General features: G+C 42.3%; 1 protein-coding gene across 1 annotated transcript in view; it reads right to left on the reverse strand.

Moving 5' to 3' along the window:
• The window catches only part of dgki (diacylglycerol kinase, iota), a 176,640-nt gene that overhangs the window by 90,010 nt on the left and 73,702 nt on the right, over positions 1–12,928 (reverse strand). The window contains exons 9-11 of the mRNA XM_048608001.1: positions 8,774–8,848; positions 6,986–7,081; positions 4,482–4,564 (exon numbers count right to left, since the gene is read on the reverse strand). Of these exons, the coding sequence (XP_048463958.1) occupies positions 4,482–4,564; positions 6,986–7,081; positions 8,774–8,848 (254 nt within the window). The remainder of the gene's footprint in view (positions 1–4,481; positions 4,565–6,985; positions 7,082–8,773; positions 8,849–12,928) is intronic.

Below are 12,928 nucleotides of genomic sequence, written 5' to 3' on the forward strand. Positions count from 1 at the left end.
GTGCCATTACACCCTACCTATTGTTAGTCACCAACAGTTCCCATTAACAGCTATTCACCCTCCTAGCCAGATCGTTATCAACTTCTTTATCTGTCCAACTGTTCTTCTCTATCTTTGGGCTTAATGCCAACAATTGTTTACGCCGTAGCCCCTCCCACTACCCTATCTCCTGCAAATAAACCAACATTTTCCTAGCTGCCATCAGTTCTGAGAAAGGGTCACCGGACCCAAAACGTTAACTCTAGACTTATCTTCACATATGCTACCAGACCTGCTGAGCTTTTCCAACAACTTCCATTTTTGTTCCTGATTTACAGCATCTGCAGTTCTTTCCGGTTTTATTTTTAAGAATTCTATCATGTTGTGTTCACTCTTTCCTAAAGGACTTCTCAAAATAAGATTATTAATGAACGTCTTCTCATTGTACAAAATTAAACCTAGGCTGGCCTATATCTGAGATAGCAAGAACTGCAGATGTTGGAGTCAGAGATAACAAAGTGTGGAGCTGGAGGAACACAGCAGGTCAGGCAGCATCAGAGGAACAGGAAAGCTGACGTTTCGGGTCAGGTTCTCTGGCCTGTATCTGAGTTGGTTTTACAATATACTGGTTTAAAAACCACCTTGTAAACACTTCAAGAATTCATTCACCTCAGTATTGTTGCTAATGTGGTTTAACCTATCCATATAAAGCTTAAAGTCATCCACTTTGTCCTTTTCACCCAGACTGATTTTAGATACAGAATTTCTGAGATAACATCATTTCTCACAGTTGTACTGATTTCATCCTTTACTAACAATGCCATCCCACCTCCCTTTCCTTTCTGCCTGTTGCTCTAAAATATTGAATAGCCCTGGATATTCATTTCCCAGCCTTGGTCACTCACAGCCATGTCTCTGCAATTGCAATCATATCATACCCATTTACAACTATTTGTACTATTAATTCATCCAGCTTATTGCAAATGGTCCACATATTCAAATGCAGTAGATTTAGATTTTTAAAAAATTTTTTTGTACCATGGCCCTATTGACTACCAACCCTCGTTTCCTCTGCCTTCCAAATACGCTTTATATTTTTCTATTTTTCATTTCTAACTTTGTTTCCCTTACTTGTGTCTCTTCTCAGGTTCCCATCTCCATGCCATTCTATGTTAAATCCACACCACTGTACGACCCCTGCAAAGATACCCTCCTCTATCATTTCTCTAACCACTCATTCCTACGGTTTATTCTCCTATATCTTCATCTTTCACGTTTAATATCTTTGAGGTTCAGCTTTATAATTTATTTCTGAACTCCCTATATTCTGCTATGAGAACAAAAACAAAGTTGCTGGAAAAGCTCAGCGGGTCTGGCAGCATCTGTGAAGGAAAGAACAGAGTTAACGTTTCGGGTCCAGTGACCCTGCGTCAGAGAAACTCATCTCTCTTTTTAACTATGTCACTGGGTAGCATTGGTGACCATTAACACAGATTCAGATTCATTGTGAAGCAACATCTTTACATGGATACATAGAAGATAGGAGCAGGAGGAGGCCATTCAGATCTTCGAGTCTGCTCTACCATTCTGCATGATTTTACAGATCATAAAATGGTGTATTCAGTGCCAAAAAATGTATGTAGAGTAGAAAACAGTGTCTATAAAGCAACAAAAGTATTCCTTCAAAATTTAAAAGCCATTTGGATAAGTACATGAATAGGAAAGGTTTGAATGGATATGGGCCAAATGCAGGTAGGTGGGACTAGTTTAGTTTGGGATCATGGTCGGTATGGACTGGTTGGACCGAGGGGTCTTTTACCATGCTGTATGACTCTGTGACTCTAACAGGAGTTCTATTCAGGCGTAGGATGCGTGCAGCATTTATTACCTGTACCTATTTGCCCACAGTCAACCACAATGCTGCGGCTCTGAAGTCACATGTAGGCCAGACTGAGTAACATCTGGGTAACCTGGGAAGGAAATCTGCCACAAAGGACATTAGTCAGCCAGATGGGTTTTTTTTTTAAAGATAATCAACGTGGTTACATGGTTACCATTAGGCCAGGTCTTTATTCCAGATTTTTTCAAATTTAAATTTCACCGTCTGCCCCAGTTGGATTCGAATGGCTGCTGCGATGGTGATGGCAGTTCCTCGTAGCCATTGCGGCCGTGTCTGGTGGTGGTCTGCTTTGGCAGCACAGCATGGGATTCCATTGGTCCGGATCAGCAGCAGCTTCAGCAAGGAAGTGGATTCAACCTGGCATCTGTGGACCTGGATTCCTTTGGGCAGCTTCTGTGATGTCTCCCAGCCCGAGATCAGTGACAAGGTGAGCCCTTAGGGTGGCTCCAGCACTCTGCAGAGTCTTGCAACCCAAGATTCCAGCGGTCTGGCATGGATAGCCTGCTTCCTGCCTGGTATTCCAGTGGCCTGGCGTGGCGGTCTTTTTCTTTGGTACCAGCTCTGTCAGCTTGCTGCAGCAGTACTATCTTTTCCTGAACCCAGGAGCCGTGAATGAACTAAGATGGACTTTGCCTTAAATTTTTTTTAAAAATTTTCTCGTCAATGCCTTCTGTTAATAATATAGGCGCCATGGTGCAATGACTGAAACGCTTTTCACTGTTTTTTTTGTAAAAAACGAAGAAACAGTAAATTACTATTCTACTATTCATGTCCCTGCTCTTGGTGTTGTTAAGGACATTTCAGAGAGCAGTTAAGAGTTAGCCACATTGCTGTAGATCTGGAGTCATATGTAGGCAGGCTGGGTAAGGACAGCAGATTTCTATCCCCAAAGGGGATTCCTGAACTAGACAGGTTCTTGGAACCATCAGTGATTGTTGTCATGGTCACCAGTCATTGAGAATAGCTTTAAATTACAGATTTATGCATTGAAATCCTATCAGATATCATGGTAAAATTTGAATGTGTGTCTCCAGGGCATTATTGCTGGATTACTAATGCAGTGACTATACCACATACACCAAGATTGCCCCTAATCTGTGAGGAAATTTTGAAGTGAAGTGTCTATCTGGAGCTGCCACATTCCCTGTGAACTTTAGTACCTCTTGAGAAGACTAGGAAGCACCAAACCTGTACGCAAATATTGCAATAGCCAATTGAAAATCATCAATAATTAACCTGCTAATAATCAAGATCCCTTTATATAGCATTGGCTGTGTGTGCTATATCTGCTGTCTGTTTATCTGACTGAGAATAAGAGAGGGCAATAGCTGGAGGGTTCAGCTCCAAAAAGGCAGCAGCAGCATCCGAACTAATGATTGGTGTAAGATTCTCCTCCACGCTGCCTATGTCCAGTGGGATCTCCCTACACTTTTACTAATGACATCACCAGTGTAGAGTGCAGCACAAGTCATACTAGAGATGTGTGACCACACCATGGGTAAACCAAGGACATGCATAGCACCCAGAAAATTGGCATGACTGATCCAAGTGTAGTGTCAATGACTTCTAGTAAACCTCAGATAGCCAACCAGTGAAGGTTAGGTTAACTTTGTAAGCTTTCATTTACAGACAGTCCGACACATTGCATGTTACACAGCTCCAACTAACAAATACTCTTCCAACCTGTTACTGCACATGTAAGCACAGGGTAGCTCCCCCAATTAATAACCACTAACTGAATACAATTAATAGACAGTTACCAGGTTCTTGATTGCCAGTATGGTACCTGAACCATTATCCGTGATCAATTTCTGTGAAAACTATATTCTGTTCATTGATATAATTTGTATAAATTAAATCCTTTCCTGAATTGTGTTGAATACTTATCCATGTCCCTTCTTCCATCTGAGAATGCAGATGGTAGCATAGTTAATCTTACACTGGGTGGTACTGTCAGCCAGTCCTGTATTATGCAATTTGTAAGTCAGGCAGTTGTTTAACTAAAACAAAAAAAAAGTTCTGGAGAAACTCAGCAGGTCTGTGGTTTCTGTGGACGATGAATGGAGGAATAACCAAAGGGGGAGTAGACCTTCTTTTCTACTATTACCATCTACCATTAACATCTATTCTTCATCTATATTGCTTTCCTGTTACCACTGCCACTCACTTTGACTTTTGCCATAGGCACCCTCACTATCTGTTCCACTAGTTCCCCTGATCATTTTCCAGCCTCTTTCAATTCTGAAGACGAGTCATACTGGACTCGAAACGTTAACTCTGTTTCTTTCTCTACTGATGCTACCAGATTTGATTTTCTCCAGCACTTTCTGTTTTTATTTCAGATCTCCACAGTACTTTAGTTTCTTAACTAGATACCATGTTAAAAACTGCATTCACATTCATCAGCGATAGAGGTCTTTTTGAGAGAATGAACAGCAAAGTAGCACTCCACAAAATACCTGATACAAAAAAAAATAGTATTGACAGTAGTATTTGTAGGTAGACGCTGTATTTAGATGCCAAATATATTTAAGCCAAAGTCCATTCAACTCTATACAGATAATACATGGATGTTGATAATGCATGGGTCATCTTCACTTACGCTTCTCTTGGTCCTCCACGTGAGAGGTCAAAGACTTGCCGTGGGTTTAGCCACCACATGAACATCTGGAGCACCTTAGGCCCCTGAGAGTAGAAGAGAAAAAAAACAACCCAGTGAAAAGGTATAAATAACAAAACAGCAAAAGACAGTGAAGAGCCAGGCCAATGATGAGCATTCATCAGTTCCTTTGACAGAATGCCTGGTCAAATAGGAAGAGCCATATACAACCTTCAAGTCACAAATGTGCCAGTTCCAGACCTATCCTCTAGACAGCCCAGCAGTTGCATCTTCAGTGCCCCAGTTCATGGAAGAAATGCCCAAAACTGTATCAGAACAGAGAGGCATGGGGTTTATTAATGGTGTGTATTACCGGTAAACCTGTAACCTGGGAATTGACACAGTCATCCGAGTCAAGTTGACACTTTACAATCACACTAAAGTGACATATCGTTGAAATATAGAACACAGGAGCAGGAGTAAGCCATTCAGCCTTCAAGCCTGCTCAACCATTCAAATTGATCATGGTGGAACATCCGACTCAACACCCTGTTCCTGCTTTCTCGCCATACCCTTTAATCCCTTTAGCCCTAAGAACTATATCTGAATCTTTATTGAAAGTCTTTGATGTTTCGATATCATCACTTTCTTGTGATAGAGAATTCCATAGGCTAACAACTCTCTAGGTGAAGAAAATTTTCCTTATTTCTGTCCTAGAAGGTTAACCTTTATCCTGGTCTTGCACTCCCTGGTCATTGAGTACTTCCTTCTTGCATCTACCTGGTCAATTCCTGTTACAATTTTATAGGTTTCTATGGGATCAACCCTACCCACTTCATTCTTTGAAACTCTAGTGTATTTAGTCCTAAGCAATCCAGTCTATTCCTGTACATCAGTCCCACCATCACAGGAATCAGTCTGGTAAATCTTCTTTGTACTCTCTCCATAGCCAGAACAGCTTTCCTCAGATAAGGAAACCAAAACTGCACACAATATTCCAGTTGTGATCTCAGCAATGCCCTGTACAATTGCAGCAAGACGTTGCTGCTCCTGTACTCCAGTCGTTTTGCTATGAAGGCCAACATACAATTTGCATTCTTCACTGTCTGTTGCACCTGCATTCTTACTTTCAGCAACTGATGTACCCAGATATTGTTGCACTTTCCCCTTTCTCAATTATCGCCATTCCAATAATAATCTGCTTGCCTATTTTTGCTACCAAAGTGTACAACCTCATATTTGTATGCAATATCCTGCATCTGCCATGTTTTTGCCCACTTACTTAACTTGCTCAAATCACACTAAAGTGTCTCTGCACCTCCTCAGTTCACCCTCTCACCCAGCTTTCTGTCATCAGTAAACTTGAAGATATGACACGTAATTCCCTCATCTAAATCATGCTGGGGTCCCAGCACTGATCCCTGAGAGACCTCCCTAGTCATTGGCTGCCACTTGGAGATAAACACGTTTCTTTACACGCTTTGTCTCCTGTAAGCCAACCAGTTCTCTATCCATGTGAATACACCAACCCAAGTCCCATGTGCTTTAATTTTATATGCGAATCTCTTACGTGGAATATTGTCACACTTCCTTTCTTTTTACAGTCATTAACTTAAGTGCATCTTCATTTCCAACCACTCAAATAGAGCTGAATATTGATGACTTTTAAAGTATGTTGTCAGAAGAAGTAATATTTAAAGATTCTACATATATGTTTATTATGCAGAAGACTAGAAACTGACCTGTTTTGGTGGTCAAGATCTGGAATGGCAAAAATACGAGGCGGTGCAGGAAATTCAGATAAGAGCCCCATCAACAGAGTTTACTCTTCTTTGTGGTTGGAGGGCCTTCAAATGGAAAGACCAGGGACTTCACCTGCTCTTTTCCAGAGACCCTTCCTGATCCCTTCACCACGCATCACACACACGACAGTCTCACACACACACTGATAGACACAGTGTGACACACTCCTCTGAGCACAGCCAACAGGAAGTTACCCCTGTGGAGGTTCCACAGGGACATTTCAAAAGCCAATTGATTTGGGAGGAGGCGTAACAAAACATTAAATCTTGAACTTTGCACCAGACTCAGCCTGTGCCACACAATGGAAAGGGAGGCAGCTTCGAAAACCTGTCTAGTCCATACAGAGATCAATCCAGCAACCCACAGTAAGACAATTAATATTAGGTGGAAAATTACGTGGGCAAATACCATTTCTTGATCACAAATGCTGCCTGGTATGCTTTCTATAGGGCCAGAAGCAAATACACATATGTTTTAATTCACTTGTGGGATGTGGGTATTAATGGCTGGTCCAGTGATTTTTTCCAATATGTAGTTGCTTTTGAGAAAGTGTTCATGCCACGCAGAATTGTAAAACAGTGTGTTAAAATGAGAATCAATCCAGCAGCGGTGAATTACTATGTGGATATTGAGTTGATGAGTGAGCTGGTGGATAGATCAATTCTAGTGACTGCCCCATGCCCTTCTTTAGTCCTCCAACTAACCTGGTTTCCGCCACTCTTTGGGTTTACAAACACCAGAAGTGGTTTCATTAAGGGTGATGAGATGGGCTTGATTATAAATGGCTTCCATTTGCTTTCCTGTAAAAACAAGACTCAAGGCATTAATCAAGGTAAGCCTCCTCCAAATGGGAACTAGGCGGCACTGTATACGATCCAGTAGCTGCCCTGCCCAACTGAAATTATACATGTACATGTACCACCATGAGCTGTGGGAGGCCAACATGCTCTGCACACTGTCAACCCTTAATGTGAAACCTGAGTAGATTTCACCCTCATCCCCTCAATATCACAAAGATGTGTACAGTGCCATTTGCCCCAAATCACATCCCACTTCCCCACCACCATCTCCTCACAAAGTTTCTCCCTTCATTTTTCAGTCACCTTGGCACAGGTATTGTGCATCCTTTGGTACTTCATTACCCTCATGTGCAGATCTTGACAGTGTGTGGGCAGGTTCATTGGCCAAGGGGGATATCACAGCCAAGCCCGATGCTGTTCTCACCCAACATGCACTCAATGTGTTACTTGGGCAGCCAAAAAACTTGGATTACAAATTCCAGCAGAGGTGTTACACAGCAGTAGTTCCTTTGCACCAGTGAAGTAAACAGAAAATTTGTCACCTTGATGGGAAGTGGCCTGCAGGGTAAGAGCTGTGGTCAGATGGGTTATAAAACAATCTCAGTAAACCTAAAAGTGCATGTCATAGCTGTCTGGGGGATTTCAGGTTATGTCTGCTTCCTTGTCATCAGGTCTCACTGCTGTTGAGTAGTCCTGTGGACGTGCAGTAGACCTGAATCATGATAAGAATTAGGAATGTGGACTGGCCAAAGATGCTGAATGCAAGTGAAACACTGCACTTGCTATGCCTGCTGCAGACAAGATGATCCAACAAGGAGTTGAATTGTATGTGTTTTCTTTTCTGCCATGCTATTTATGAAGGCACATGTATTTTAAGAAATGGTAAAGGGAGATTAATTAAACAGCACTCCCTCCCAGACTAACATTCCCGTTTAAAGTAACTGGTTCAGACTCTAGATCTAACCTTGGCATGGGGAATTGTTTCTTTCCTTCGTGTTCCTGTCAAAAATGTTGGTGGATACCTCCTCTTTATGGACATGTTTTTAACAATCAAACACCATCAAAATTACATGAGGAGAGCAGGGGAGTCTCTGAGGGAGCTTCAGGCAGTTAGAACTTAGAATGTTATTGGGCTGTGATGTTCTACTGCCTGGAAGTGATCTATTTAACACCCCTAAACCATCTAAACGTTTACCAGTTAGAATGACACCCCAGACATCTAAATGATAGCTTGTTAAGATATGCCACTTTCTAAAAGCCTCAAGAAATTCCAGGGATTAATGGCTGTTTTTCTTATTGAAGTCAATTCAGATGTCTTGCATGGTTGGGTTTGATAATTGCTGGATGAAGAGTTTCTTACATAAACAGCATAGTACCCTAGGGTTAAAAACTCCCTCTTAATGGACACAGTGTGCTTTGGATTAATAGTTCTATCTTGCACTGGGTATACTGCCCTTCAATTAATGGTCACATCTCTTCTTGGATTTAGTAACCCTTTGTTTAATGATTGTATCCTTTCTGGAGTTAATTTAGCTCCCCCAAACCATGTGACTCAATAACTCCCCGGGTTTAAGCAATGTATGTAAAACATAAGGCCTTAAAGGGAAGTTAAAATTGTGGCTTTTATTGGGACCCCTTGAGGCAATCCTCTCTCTAAAATTAAGTATAAACCAGTTCCTTGGCCTGACTCACGTCTGCTCCTTTCCTGCTGGTTTTTCTCTTCAATGATGTCCTCTTTTTCCTTCTACTTGAAGACTTGAAGGAGTTCTGTGCAGAGGCAATGATCAGAAACAGGATGTCACCACAGATGTTTAGCGTTGCTTTTTGACAGAGATGTAATTGCCCTCTGAAGCAAATATGACACTGATGTAAAAAGCCAATTTCCTGTCATCATAAACCAAAAGGAACATCTCCTGTCCATACTTGATCTGATTTGCAGTACAGTGCTCCTGAGAAATCACGACACAAGCCAAAATGGTTTAACACTGTTGAATTCTATTGAAAACATTCTGTTTGATGTATTGCTAGACATTCTTACTTCGATCAGCAGAAGTAACTGAGTCTAATTATTCTCTGTTGTATTTTCTTCTATTCGTGTTACATGGCTCCACGTGAATCAACAGCTCTTCATACCTTGGCCAAGCGGCTATTCATCACTAGTCAGCAGCAACTGTGGGTGACTGCATGACTGTGGAAACAAGTATTCTGAGCCACAAGTCACTTTTAACTGATGTTCATAGACTTATACTTTCCAGTAAGGGTCATTGGACATTAACCAGGATTGGAAATCTGGATGATTTTCTTTCTTTTCTCCGCTATCAGGGCTATTAGTTCCTGTGGCGGTTTCCTTATCACTGCCTGGTCTTAGCTTAACCCTGCAAAGATCAGAGATCGAAACTGCACAAATCATTACTGTTTTATGCAATATATTTAATTACTAAGGCATTTTCCAGTTCTGTGCAACTAGAAAACCTGTATAACAGATAATACAGAGTATAAGATATTCAGCAGTAAGTAAAAAGCAGTAGAATATGAATACAAACCAAGGTCAATATCCCCAACAGTGTCACAGGCAATAAAGAATGTTAATTAAGGAGGATGCTCCATGAATCAGGGTGAAATTCATGGTAATGACGGTCACTTTGGTGTTGGACTGGAAGCATTATTACTACCAAAGCTGATGAGAGATTTTGGGGAGGTGGTGTGGTGTGCTTCAGGGAAAGGTGTGTGAACAGAAATTACTGGACAAGTAGTGTCCCTGTAGGGGTCAAACAAAGAGATGGGCCTCAAGACCTGGACAGTCCTGGAAAATTCAGGATAGTCACATTGCGATGGACATCACCATCTTCAACCAGGATGGATTCTAACATGTGGGTGTAAGGAACAAGGCTGGATTCTTATTTGGAATTTAGCAAAATTGTGAGGTGCAACTTGTCTGTCACTAGAGGTTGCCAATATTCAGCCAGTCTGGTTTGCTCCAGCGGGTGAGGACACTGGAAGGGTACAGAGGTTATCAGATCATGTAACATTCCAACTAAAATACTAAGAATATGAGCCAGTGCGAGTTCTGCTGCTAGCTACACTACTCAAATACAGCTATCTAACAGGTCAAAAGATTGCCCAGGTTTATGCAAGCTACAAAAATTAAGACAATTCCAACACAACCAGTTACTACCCAATGACCAGTAAAATGGTGAAAGGGGACATCAACAGTACTATCAAGCAAGACAGTGTCATTGACACCTCCTCATTGGTCCTTCATTTCAGGTAGGGTTAAGGTTAGCATTAGGATTAGACTTGGGTCCAGATCTCATCACAAGCATCAGCTGAATGTCAGAAGAGAGAAGATCGAACTGCCCCTTTCAACAAAAGACCATGTGACCATATTTAACCAAGGAGCACCACCAAAATGGCAAAAAAATGGGAATTAGTAGTAAACTCCCTCAGTATTGGAGTCACACCATTACAGAAAGGAAAATGGCTGAACGGAAAATTAGAGACCAACTATCTCAGCTCCAAGACTTCACTGCATGAGTTATTCACTCTTTGACCAATCATCTTCGACTGCTTCATTAATGAGCCACCTTCTGTTATAAGGTCAGACATAGGGCTACTTGCTGATAACTCTACAGTGTTTGGCTGCATTCACAACTCACAAAGAAGCTCACACCAGCCTAAACTGTTCAAAGCTTTGGCTAAAAAGTGGCAGGTAACATTCCTAACCACTTAGTGCCAGATAATGAGCATCTCCAATAAAAGAAAGTTCAGTAATTTCTGTCAGATCTCCAATGGTATGGCCACTGCAGAATTTCTCACTTGGCGATCCCTGCTGAATACCATAGCTGAATACCATGTGACAAGCAGGGCAGAAGATGGGTGGTGTGTGACAAGGAGTTTTCTCTCTGACAATTCAAAGCCTCCACGCCATTCATTTATGAGACTCAAGGTAAGTGTATTTAATGGATATTCACCACTTATGTAGATGGGTATGTCCACATTAAGGAAGTCTTGTATCACAATTCCAACTCCCTTTCACAAGCCCTGGCGTGGAGAAGGGAAAGTGCAAAACTATTATGGGAACACCATAACGTTCCCTTCCAAGGCAAACATCATCCTGATTTGCAGAGAAATCTTGATTCCAAATTGTCATTGGGTCAAAGAACTCCTCACCTTACACCATTGTGGGCAGGCCATTACAATGGTTTAAGTGGCCCACCAGCACCTTGTGACAACTAAGAATTTGCTGCAGTAGCAGCCTTGCCAGTCCCAGCTGCATTTCAAGATGCACTGCTCAAAGTGCTAATGCATTTGTAATATGTTTAGCACCATCAGCTGGAGCCTTCAAGAGGACCAAACAATGGAGCAGAAGGATGCTCCAGATCAGGTACCTAACAAAATGGGTAAAATGGTTTAACATTAAACAACATTGGCATGTCCCAATAAACTCAGGGCTGTTGTTACTGTTGCTGCCATTTGTTTGCCCTGTCTAATCTATTAGAATTTTATAAGTTTCTATGAAACCCCCATCCCACTCTTCTAAACTCCAGTGAATATAGTCCTAACTGATCCAATCTCTCCTCATACACCATTCCTGAATGACTTTCCTCAGGTAAGAAGTCCAACCACACCCAGTTTGGACCAAGTCTCTATAATTGCTCCTACATCATACACTTTCTGGTGAATCCACATTTCACTGAACAGAATGTTTAATGGTGGGCTTCTATCTAATCCGTTGCCCTTCAGGTGTCTTTCTTCCAATTCCACTTCCATCAGCACCGTATCTGAAGAGCCAGAAAATCTGGGGTCATATCCCACCTCAGGATGTGATGACCATGAAGGTGTACGTTGATTTAAAAGCCAAAGTCTAAGAGGTCCGAAGATGTGCAGGTTAGGTGCACTGGCGATGCTAATTTGCCCACAGTGTGCAGGTTAGGTGGATTGGCTATGCTAAATTGCCCATAGTGTCCAGGGATGTGCAGGTTAGGTGGATTAGCCATGGGAAATGCATGGTTACAGGGACAGGGTAGTGGGTTGGGTTTTGGTGGGATACTTTTCGGAGGGTCGGTGTGGACTGGATGGGCCAAATGGCCTGCTTCCCCACTCCAGGGACTCTACGATTCCAGGTCATTTGTGGTACAGTGGTTTGACGCCACCTTTACGGCCGGGCGGACTCAGTCGAAATCCCATCTGCCCTAGCCCGCAGTTTTATCAGAACACGTTAATTTTTAGAAATAAACTGTCTTGCTTTGACTGATGAACACGAATGCCTTTACCCGGTATGGTCCCAGTTTGACGCCGCGGATCCCAGAGTGAAAGTCGGCGGGATTCAACCGCTGTTGAATGGCGGGTGGGGACGGGTGTAAGTAGAAATGTGAGGGTCGCCCCCGTCCAGGGGCGTGCGGCGAAATCTGTCCGTTAGGTGACCCTCCTCATTTGAAAAAAGGCGCGAGGACTTAAAGGGGCCGCACAGCCGCTAACACTCTATCCAGGCTTGATGGCAGCTGCAGGAATTCATGATCCCAAAGTGCCCCACAAGTTGGGACGCCGTAAATACCTTGAAGTAGGTTAAAAACCAAAAGTACTGCGGATGCTGTAAATCAGAAACAAAAGCAATTTCTGTTTTTTGACCTTAAATTGGGTGACTGTCTGCATGGCGTTTTCTCGCACTTCAGTGGTGCCGGATGTTATGGATATTGCTCTACCAGCAACTTAGCAAATTCTTATTTTTTTTCCCACCCATTTTCAGTTTCAACTTCAGTTATGTTGTCATAATATTAGATCAGAGATAGTAGGAACTGCAGATGCTGGAGAATCTGAGACAACAAGGTGCAGGGCTGGATGGACACA

The sequence above is a fragment of the Rhincodon typus genome, chromosome 18 (genome assembly GCF_021869965.1).
Source record: "Rhincodon typus isolate 14 chromosome 18, sRhiTyp1.1, whole genome shotgun sequence".
Taxonomy (NCBI): Eukaryota; Metazoa; Chordata; class Chondrichthyes; order Orectolobiformes; family Rhincodontidae; genus Rhincodon; species Rhincodon typus.